Raw genomic sequence first — 12,037 nt, 5'->3', positions numbered from 1 at the left:
GCGACGGGCAGTGCGAATCTGTATCTTTGTTGACTACAAGCTCACAAATATTGATATTAGCACGTCTTAAAATCGCCGAGCACTATGCATCATAACACATTGCCTAAAACGATCCCACAAGAATAGTGCTGTGTTTTTTAAGCCGTTTTACTAGAGTTCCACGCTAGAGAACTGGAACTGAATACCATCTCCAGGAAGAGGTTGATTTCCACAGAAATTTTCAAATAAGACGGTATCTGTTTCTACTGTTTGATATGTGTCACAGTAACTTTTCGCAACATTAATTGCGAGTTACCAGTATTGAATGTGATGGGTTCTAACGAAGACTGATATGCACTGCAGTTTCCTAGTCCTTTCACGTATTCATGTTTCCATTCATTTGTGTGTTAGACATAAAAGCTGGAAAAGTCTTTTCATTAATGTTCTCCTGTTAACTAATCATTTGATAACGCTATCGACTGGCCTCCTAAAGAAACAAAAACACAAAATATTACACAAAATGCGTGGATTTAGAAGACAAGTACTATTGCAGCTCCTTCTGCAGCTGGGCAAGGAATTCGTCGTCGTTCTGAATGTAAACTAGTACAGGATCTGGTGTTTAACACTGCCGTTGCCTCTCTTGGTCTGACAGGTTACCTTAGCATTTATGAGTACACCTTAATCCATTTACATCAGGTTCACGAGGTAACGTGAAAGTAACTGTATCCGAACTCTGCAGATGTAACGTTATTAAAAGGTATTTAAACTACAAATATTTTTTCCATTACTGCCGTATTGTGCCATGTATAAGCCTATCCTAAAAGACATTACATCCGAAATTAATTTCCTGGCCTATGTCTCTTGTAATACGCTTTCACCCTAAGCGTTACCAGTTTTATCCCCCCCCCCCCCCCCCCCCAACACCGCCGCTGGTCAGCAAACATGGTTTCAATAAATTATTTAATAATTATAAATTTGTTTGAGTAACAATCACTCCAAGGGTATCATTCATAATTACTCGACTGAATGCTTTCAGCGGTACACACGCAGAGGTTAATGCTAAATAGTGTACTGTAAAAAAGCGCATTCCGTCCTCGGGTTCCGCGTCTGTCATTCAAGACGAGTGACCGCACTGGAATGAATTCTACATGCAAAACAGTCTAAACTCATCTTGGTTTGGATACATGTGACAGGGTGCACTGTGTCTCTGCAGTCGCAGCCGCTGCATATGTCTAAATTACCTTCATCTGGCTTTTCATTTGAATAACATTACAGTTGTAAATTTGGCACCGTACCAAAGCAAAACTATATTAAATATCTGTCTTCATCCTCTTCAGCATTCCTGTAATGATTCCTCTTTGAAAGGAGACAATCAGCCTTGTTGACATTCAAAGAACATTGTTGCAACATAAAGCGCAAGCAATACTGTACTAATTTCCAACATTATAAGTATAAATATATTTTAGTGAAAGGAAGTATTCGTTGGAATGCAGTATTACTTTTGGTGGCGTTGGTTGTGTGGAAACATTCTCCGCATTTTGTCGTACCCAACTGATCTTATTTTGTAACTGGTGAATAACATATTGCAACACCAATAAACGTTGACGACGTACTACCACAGAAACACATTCGGGAGATCCCGATGTTCCTACTTTCGCACCCCGAAGGAAAGAAGAAAAAAATAATGTTGCAACAATTAGCACTACAATCATTGTTCAGATGAGAAATAATTCTTTTCTGTTCTACAATCTAAAAACAGGGTCGTTGCATAAAAACTGGCAGGTAATTTTTCTCACCGTTAAAAAGAACGTACAAGCTAGTATTTTAATTATAATGCTAGACAAAAACAATAGCATGTGTTCTAGGATACGGAGCTGAGGGACGGCACGGTGATTTGATTTTGAAACGTGACGTTCTGTTATCAACATGCATTGTTTCTTTTCATCTCGAAATATAACATGTTTTGAATTCAGTTATACGACAAGTTAGCTGAAACTTGTCGAATTAAAAGGGATACGCCTTTTGCGTATGATATAGCTTCCAAAGTATTATGTATATATCAGATTATCACTTTCACAGACATTGTCATTGGGTACACAAAGGTTGTACGTAAAGTCTTCACTATTCAGCGCTTTAGTTTGTCTCAAAAATCATGAATTAATTAACATTTACATTTTACATTCAAGAATTCAAAGCTGGTACGGACATCTCGTCGCCTAACAGCCACGTTAGTGAACATACAATCGACATACCGAAAATCTTGGGACAGTTTGCGAAATTTCAACTATGTGATTCAAGAGAACGCAAAGCACAACAGCAACCTTTGTATTTTATAACAGATTCAACAGTGTATGTAATGCTGCGGCACGTATTTGTTAACTTACTGTATGGAGATCCTTCTGTTTCCCATGTCAGTGTCCCTCGGTGAAAGTAGACTCTACATTTCTTCTTCTTTATGAGAAATGTATTCAATAACACCGGATCACACACTTCGCCCGCCAAATCTGACATCTTACCGTAATGTACTGATCAATGAATGCGACTACATCCCCAAAAATGTGACAAGGATCACCCACCGCTTGTTTTGCTTAGCGTTGCTCCTTAACGCCATCTGTCGGCACGCTACTAAAGCTACAACAGGCGTGGCAACTTTAAGATAATTGAAATAAAAATGAGAATCGCCAGGTTGTTTAGCCAACTGCAATACAAGCAATAATACATTTATAAATTTTTGTTTCCAGCTGCCTCCTAAGCGTAACTACTCAGAATCCAACACTTTAGAGTAAACAACATCGGTAGAACATGTATCATAGCAACGAAATAGACAACGGACTGAAAGGGCACAGATCTCCAACAAGGCGCGCATTGGAATTTTTTATTCTCTTTACAAGTCTTTCTCGAACAATATTGTTGCCCAGATGCTATTTGTCTCTTCGACGAAGTTGTTACGATATATTTAAACAGAATTTGGACTACTGCTGAAATTTTTGGTCGATTCGATCAAACACAATTACGTTCACAGCCGTATCTCAAGCTACGAATGAGGAAGTGGTATCCTGGAACAAATGAAGTTTTTAGTGATGCCACTGAAATTAATTTCGTGGCACTTACGTGGAATACAACTGATTACCAACCGAAAATTTGTATTAACAAAATTATTTAATGCCACTCATTCTCTTTGCAAATTTAAAGGAAGTATTATCCCGGCTTACATTCTCCCACATAGTTAAAATAAACGTGTTCGGTCTGACTTAAGCAAAACTTTCATAGACGTCATACCTAACAAGATCTGCTGAGAACACGTTTGAGCAATTCACGCTTCCCTAAGAAAACAAACAGAAACCTGTGTTGTTAAAGACCGAACTGAACTAAAAATTAAAGTGACTATATTTTATATCAATCTCCGATAAAGTTGCGCTAAAACCTCTTAAATTTCAAATGACCAAAAACTAGAAAGATGCACAATATGATGTGAAACAGCTTCATCAAGCAGGAAATAAAAAATACAGAACACGAGAATGTTTATAAGAATAAGAGCGTCTCCCTCAAATTTAAGCAGTAACATTATATTACAAAATGAAGACGATATCACAATAGACAAAAGAGACTCATTACTTGAGAAAGGTACTTAGGGAATCGGCAATAGATTTTGCAGGTACGAAGGATGCAAAAGGAAAATCTCAAGTGGATCAAGGCAGGCACAATTATTTACAGAATGTTTGCATACCTATTCACGGATATATTAGTACAAGGGAAAATGACTTGCTCTTCTCTCTAGTGATCTAACTTTGGCACAGGAAGGAATTAAATACACAGCTATACAATATTTTAAGAAACTGCACATGGAAATAACAGCAGTGTTTCCAAATGTATGTTTTACCTAAAAAACCACCATCTACACCACAGAGGACTTCTTGATTAGATAGTCCACTACCTATGTGTAAATTGATGGCATGTAGCCACATAAATATATTATGAATGTGTATGAAATTTTATGTTCCTATGACACATTCCACATCACTTTTAATGGATCTGATTTATGGAACAAGACTTCTCGTAAAACCACTTATTGAACAATTGTGCCACCTCACATTAAAAGACTCATTTGACTGCCTGTCAAGCACTTTTTTCTGCATTGCACTTTCGAGGCAATAGTATCTGTGTGTGAACTGTTAGCTTCAATGGATAGCTCACTGTATCAGTGAAAGCTGTACACCCCAAACTGCTCAAAAATATTGTATCATACTCAGTACTTGAACTGGCTATACTTTTTTTTATCAGTGCTCTTTTTCCTCAACACTCTTTTGACCGCAGGTAATTGCTGTATACAGCCATGTATGTAATGGAAGTAAACACAAACCTACATTCGTAATGCAGTTTCGTAGAGTCTAATGTGTCTCCAATCATAATGCCACTTGTGGGCATTGCTGTCTGTCAACATACCTTCAAGTGCTAGTATGAAAGGAGAAACTTCAAAAATCTGTTAAATAGTGGACTGCTGTTGTCAACAGCACCAGCTAATGACTACTGCCTACACATCACATCTCATAGGTACCCAAGGAGATTCATCATGATCTGTGCACTGCCATTTTGGAGGCATCTGGGCATAGTTTTGATGATCCTGACAGTAAGCAACCATCTCCACACAAGAACTTTGGTGTCAAGATGTCCATAATGAATAGCTGTGCAATGCCCAGCACTGTGGTACACAATGAAAGAAAGCAGGGGGTATGGAACTAGATCGACAGCACTGGGTTCTGTGACCTAATGAGATCAGGATTTGTCTGAAATCTTGTGATGGCCATGAAAGAGTGTGGAAGTGTTCAGGTACCTACAAACGTCTAAGGTATACAGGTATGGATTCAGCAAGCAGGTGGGTAAATAAAGATCTGAACTGGTGTCATGTACAGAAATTAAGACACCACCTACTGCTATAGAGTAATTTGAGAATATTGTGAAGTATTGGGATAGGATCTTAAAACCTTTTTTCCAGCTCTACAGTCAACATTTCACCCACAATGCAGGGGCATACCACACTCACCTGAAGACCGAGCTGCAAGAGGCTTGTTGTATCTGTTGACATGAATCCAACTGATTATGTTTGCGACACTTTTAAGCGTATCATGGCAGGAAATGTCCTTGAACAATAGACAACCCCAGGAGGTCCAACTTTGAAGAGTGGGACAGGCTTAAGCAGCAATGTCTGTATCACCTAGTGAACAACATGCCAAGGAGCAGCAAAGCATCTTACAGTTCACAAGGTGGAGCAAAATACTACTGAATGTAACCCAGCAGCTGATTTTGATTTCACAGACCCGCACTTTGGAACTAAATATACTCCGGTTATCATTTTGTTTGTATTTCACAGAGAAGTTAAGTTCTTGGTTTAATGAGGCTCGCACATTCAGTCATTCATTGATTCCCTGTCCTCTTGAATATAAAACTGCAATTTTCAGATATGCTAGTGACGCAAAACTTTTTTTATTATGTAAAATGATTTAGCAGCAAACAACAGTCGGTGCTATCACTGATAAATTTTGGGACTGAATTTTGAAGAAGCAATTGAAATTTGTGTGATCAATAATTTCATGAACAGAGACGCTGGCTTCTAACTGAGCAAAGCTGGAAGCCAATATTAAGCTCCAACAAAGCAAAACGTGATGCCCAGATGCAAAATGCAACATAGACAGTGAGTGGAAGCAACTGGGGCTCTCCCCTCCACTGTCGCAACCTCACATATCCCCACCACTGAGCACAGCAATGTCTGAAATAAGGCCTGGCAAGTACGAATACTACAAGCCCGCAACAGACACTTCATTACATCAGCACCACCTGATGATGGCAGAACAGTTGTCCACTGACATATTGCGAACTTTTGACAGTTGGATTTTGCAGTATACCCGAGAACCATGGAAACAACATATAAACTGGGAAATGCATGTTTTCTATATGCAGTAAATTTAAATATAAAATGAAGTATTGGTAGAAGAGAACTAAAACACCTTGCCACACAAATTAAAGACAAGGGGTGACAAAATCAAGTTACTTATCATCCAGTAAAATACCGAATATACAGAGCAGAATAAAGTTCAAGACACAACCAGTGCTCTAAGAACAAAATTGTTACAAGAAATTCCAGGTATGTAGATAATCTACAAAACTTTGAGAGTTAGCTGTGGAATTTATTAACATATGGTGGACAAAGAAATTTCATAAATACAGACTGAATCAAACGTGTCACATAAAAATACAATTTCTCTAATATAATATTATCAGTAAACCTCCAAGTGTTTAAGGAATCAAACTTCCATTATAAAACAGCTTCAAACTCCTGATTACTTTCCAAATGAGTTTGTGTGTTAAATATCTGATGTTAAGCATGTAAGTGGGAAAAATTGTCACCAGTTGTAAGAAATATTGAAAATCAAATTTTTGTTGCCACCGGAAGTAGACAAGCAACCTGCAACTAGGACCAGGTGACCATACACAGTGTTAGTCATTTAGTAATACAGATGACAGACACAATCACATTCTTTTGAAAAGTTGCAGAATATTCCAACTGGTGATATTTTTGTAATATGTGAATGTGTTCTAATCTGTGCGTATTAATCCTGATTTAGGTTTTCCATGGTCTCCCCTTAAATCACTTCAGAAATTGCCAATTTGATTTTTCAAAAAGATTGTCTGCTTTACTTCCTCCTCTCTTAGTCTAACTGAGGTGTAATGACTACATTATCAATGAGGTATTAAAACTTAACATACATTCCTTCTGAAATGCACAATGGACAAAAATAGTTCATGTAAAGTCTGTAGATGCAATACTGTGTCATTACATACAATGTTTAAAGCTCGGATGATATCAATTTTATGTGATTATGTGTAAGTTGTTTGTTCCCTAACTCTGAGATTTTTACTTTATGGTACCGAATGCAACACTCTTAACAGTCGGAGCTGTAAACCACCTTTCCACTTTTCATGTAAGTGCAAAAGCCATAAGGCATCGAAAGGTAACACGTAGGAAAAAAATGTGATTATGGTCTCAGTATCAGTGTGTCAAATAGTGGGCTGAAAAGATCATAGTCTGTATTTGTAACTGCCACATTTTTCCAGTTTTTTTTTTTTTTTTAATCAAGTTTATGTAAAGCTTGAAACGTGCTTCACTCTTTCATCCAGAAATTTTTTAGGAAATAATTATATAAAGTAAGAGATGTTTACAGAAATACCAGCTGTTTCAGAAGCAAGTGCACCCTTCTTAGTGAAACTCAATGCGAAGGAAGAGCAAATAAAAAATTTCAAGCACACTGTCCAAGTTAGCAGCAGAAAGGGAAAGAAAGAGTCCTGGCCCAATGATACAGAGACAGGAATTATAGTATCTACTGCTTTAATTATTTCAGTGATTTTGTGGTGTAATTTGTAAGTATCATATCACAAACACAGAGGTTTGAAGTTTTGTACATGGTTAGTTGTGGAATCTCCCCCCCCCCCCCCCCTCCTAATAACTATTTGGATAATTCATTTATGAGGTAAGGAGGTGGCAGCGACATACTACCTGCTATGGTGAAACCAACTTCAAGCCACAACTATTTGTGCTACAAATTCACCACAGGACACGAAAAACAGCTTCAAATTTAATTAGTTTATATTATATTACAACTTTATTTTGGTATTAGTTTCTCACTCCAGATATAATATCTAACATCTAGTGCTCTATTTAAACAAACTCTTGTATTTGCTTCTCTTACACTGAATACCTATTACTGGGAGCTTCAGTCTTTTTAGTCATTGCAGTTTGTTAAGGAACCTATATACACAAACAAAATTCGAGGATCAATGACACACAAGTTGTGTGAGCAACTTCTCTGCACTACCTCATAATCACTTAATAAACTGTCACCTATGATTTGCCTTCCATAATAATTTCTCTGTATGTTAACTCCATGTCACATTGCTTCATATAGTTATATTAACATCTCTGATGTACTCAATAATACCTTGCATGTCTACCATCGCAAATTTTTGATCTCTCACTGGCTGTATCCTCTTCATAGGAAACATTCACTTCAATCAGTTTACGGAAATCACAGAAAATCTGAGCCTGTATAGGTGTAAGGTTATTTGGTCCCATATCCTCTCAAATTAGACTCCAGGCCTTAACCACTGCCAACCCTTGCCCAGTAATAACACACAGACATGCAAGAAAGTTACCCACGTGCATCATCATGACTATTCTCTATGGAGCCAAGGGCTCCTCAGTTCACTAAATCTGACAACGCCATTATTACACCACCATCTTACTATGGCACTTGTTTAAAGGTAAATGGAGGTGAGTGTGAGTGAGAGAGAGAGAGAGAGAGAGAGAGAGAGAGAGAGAGAGAGAGATATCTCCACCATTTCCTCGAGCTACACTGACAAGCCAGAAGATTATGGTTACCTGCTTAAAAACCTTTTGGTCCACCTTTGGAACACAATACAGCAGCAGGGTTCTGGTAAACTCATGTTTAATTTCCTGTTATGACATTTTTCAGTGGATCTGCATAGTTGCAGACTTTCTCTAGCAACTCATGAGCATCTTCCAATTACCACTGTCACACATTTCATACCAAAAACATCAGGAAACATTTGATGGCACAAGCCAGTTGATATGCCAACATCAGTGACTTCTTTGACTGTGATTCAATGATCAGTTGTTTTTCCCAAAATTTCATTAGTTATTATCTGCAATGATATCCAGGACCCTCATCAGCTTCAACACCTTCATGGCCTCCTTCAAACTGCTTACACCACTCACATTCTCATTTTGCTCACAGCAGACTCACCAAAGCAATATTTAGTATTTCCAAAATTCTGCTGGACTTTATTCCAGTCTCTCAGCAAAATATACTGCAAATTATCTTGATCAAACAGTCCACAGGTGTACTGCCAGTCCATAGTGTCCAACAGGGACAATGTTTCAGTGACAGACACCTCACCATCGTCAGGTGCATAGACAAGTTGAGCTTCGAGGACACACAGCTGACTTATATCCCCTCACCACCAGCCATTACCTCTGTGGACGCAGAGGGAATAGCTTGTGATGGGAGTTTATAGAAGTTGGCCACCTGCCCTCAGTAACTCAGTTCAACACACCTGACGATGGCAGCATGTCTGATCCCTGAAATAGTGTGCCCATTGGACACTATTGACAGGCAGTACACCCGTGGACTGTTTGATCAACAAATGTGCCAGGAGAACCTAAAGACTTACACAAATTATCTTATCCACTTTTACAGTAGATAAATGTCAATACTACCAAAACACATTTAATCTTTTCGACAGATGACAGACTAAATGTTCCATGTCGCTAACACTGTAGAAATATTTTTACAATCTGTTTACCAACACTTCAGAATAATGCAAATCTGACAACATAGGAAATACGAGAATTCCCATTACTTATTCAGGGTGTATACATGGACAAGAAAGAAAAAAAAAAAAATCCCGGATTTCCCGGTTAAAATTACACTTTTTCCCGGGTGAAAATATACTTTTTTCGTGTTAAGTGACAGTATACTTTTCCTCGGAACTGTAAAACTTATCAATCCTTTGAATGGTTATGGTTTCATACACCGGCGTATAACTTGAGGACCTTTAGGAAACCAAATCTAGTAAAAACACGTTTTGGAAAGATCTTTGATGTGCAGCAACACGTACGGTGCATATTTTCGTATTACGAAAGTGTAAATTTAAATTCCACCAAACACCGCGTGTTACTTTCTGAGACATTGAAATCAAGATTGCAATGCGTTTTTGTAGCCAGTCAAAGCTCGTCCCGTGATATCGCCAGCCGATGACAGCGGATCTTCTAGCATAGGATACGTAATGTAGTCAGCCAATAGCAATATTACTGCCAAGTAGAGCGTACACACAAATAGGAAAAGTTAATGGTTTGAATTAATACACACAGCGTTACTACAAGAAAAGCAAAGCTTTCACATACAACATTGGCCTCGAAGATTAATAAGCTGCAAGAGAAGCTAAGCTTTCACATATAATGTTGATTTTTTTTGCGCGCGTTACTCTTTAAGGTACATCACACAAAAAGGCCAGTAAAATTTTTAATAAAGACATAAATTTTTCTAAATGTACGTCCTCAAAGACTAGATTTTTAAATGAGCGTCAAATGCTCTCTGATTTAAGAAATCCATCGCACATTCGCGCACATAATTCATCTTGCATAAAAGGAAATTTACTTTGAAAGTAATGCTTTTCAAACAACCATTCGCAATATTTTCCCGTGAACTGTTAGAAATATGTTCGTTTCAGTAATTTCCAGAGAGCGCCAGAAACAGGCGTCACTGCGCTTGCGCAGCTACGATGACGCAGGAAGCCCGTATGTTCGCAGGTGTAAAACATTAAAAGATCTTACACTATATCATAAAAGAAACAAGACATTAGAGGATACCCCAAAAAATCGTAATTTCGTGAACCATACTAAAATGCATAATTCGGCTTAAAGTGCACATTCGTATGTCGAGATTCGGATGTAAATTTTCTTGAGTACCGGTACTGTATTATTTCATGTTGAGTTCTTTATTATGGCATAATGTCATACGTGCTAGAAGATGAAAACATGCACTTTTGAAAGGCAGCGAACAGTTGAAACTAGCCCATAGTATGGAATCAAACACCTCGTTTCAAATAAATTGACTGCCCCAGCGGGAAAGATTAATAAAAAGCCAAATTTCTTTAGCAAACTGACAAAAATAAATTCATTGTTCTGCAAGGCGATTAATGATTAACTGTCAGAAAGGTGGAGATAAAACCTGAAACTAATAACATATTTTAGCCTTCCGTAATTATGCGAACGTATTTTAATTCATTTGATAGCTCACGGCCATAGATATCCGTTTTCTTTTCATTTAATGTGAGAGCAATAAATGAATAGGAAACAGCAAAATCACTAAACGTAAACACGAGTCACACGGAGACTCCCCTCTACAACTCAGACTGCTCTGTGGATCGGCCCCGGATCTCAGATACACTCCTGGAAATTGAAATAAGAACACAGTGAATTCATTGTCCCAGGAAGGGGAAACTTTATTGACACATTCCTGGGGTCAGATACATCACATGATCACACTGACAGAACCACAGGCACATAGACACAGGCAACAGAGCATGCACAATGTCGGCACTAATACAGTGTATATCCACCTTTCGCAGCAATGCAGGCTGCTGTTCTCCCATGGAGACGATCGTAGAGATGCTGGATGTAGTCCTGTGGAACGGCTTGCCATGCCATTTCCACCTGGTGCCTCAGTTGGACCAGCGTTCGTGCTGGACGTGCAGACCGCGTGAGACGACGCTTCATCCAGTCCCAAACATGCTCAATGGGGGACAGATCCGGAGATCTTGCTGGCCAGGGTAGTTGACTTACACCTTCTAGAGCACGTTGGGTGGCACGGGATACATGCGGACGTGCATTGTCCTGTTGGAACAGCAAGTTCCCTTGCCGGTCTAGGAATGGTAGAACGATGGGTTCGATGACGGTTTGGATGTACCGTGCACTATTCAGTGTCCCCTCGACGATCACCAGTGGTGTACGGCCAGTGTAGGAGATCGCTCCCCACACCATGATGCCGGGTGTTGGCCCTGTGTGCCTCGGTCATATGCAGTCCTGATTGTGGCACTCACCTGCACGGCGCCAAACACGCATACGACCATCATTGGCACCAAGGCAGAAGCGACTCTCATTGCTGAAGACGACATGTCTCCATTCGTCCCTCCATTCACACCTGTCGCGACACCACTGGAGGCGGGCTGCACGATGTTGGGGCGTGAGCGGAAGACGGCCTAACGGTGTGCGGGACCGTAGCCCAGCTTCATGGAGACGGTTGCGAATGGTCCTCGCCGATACCCCAGGAGCAACAGTGTCCCTAATTTGCTGGGAAGTGGCGGTGCGGTCCCCTACGGCACTGCGTAGGATCCTACGGTCTTGGCGTGCATCCGTGCGTCGCTGCGGTCCGGTCCCAGGTCGACAGGCACGTGCACCTTCCGCCGACCACTGGCGACAACATCG

At 39.5% G+C, this 12,037-nt stretch overlaps 1 protein-coding gene across 1 annotated transcript in view; it reads right to left on the bottom strand.

Moving 5' to 3' along the window:
* LOC126249048 (ceramide kinase) overlaps nt 1-2,567 on the bottom strand; it is a 332,377-nt gene extending 329,810 nt beyond the window's left edge. The window contains exon 1 of the mRNA XM_049950675.1: nt 2,364-2,567. Within this exon, the coding sequence (XP_049806632.1) occupies nt 2,364-2,490 (127 nt within the window). The 5' untranslated portion in view covers nt 2,491-2,567. The remainder of the gene's footprint in view (nt 1-2,363) is intronic.
* Nucleotides 2,568-12,037: the final 9,470 nt, after the last annotated feature.

The sequence above is a fragment of the Schistocerca nitens genome, chromosome 3 (assembly GCF_023898315.1).
Source record: "Schistocerca nitens isolate TAMUIC-IGC-003100 chromosome 3, iqSchNite1.1, whole genome shotgun sequence".
NCBI lineage: Eukaryota > Metazoa > Arthropoda > Insecta > Orthoptera > Acrididae > Schistocerca > Schistocerca nitens.
Note: the sequence above shows the minus strand (reverse complement) of the source record. Positions and strands in the feature narration are given on the sequence as shown.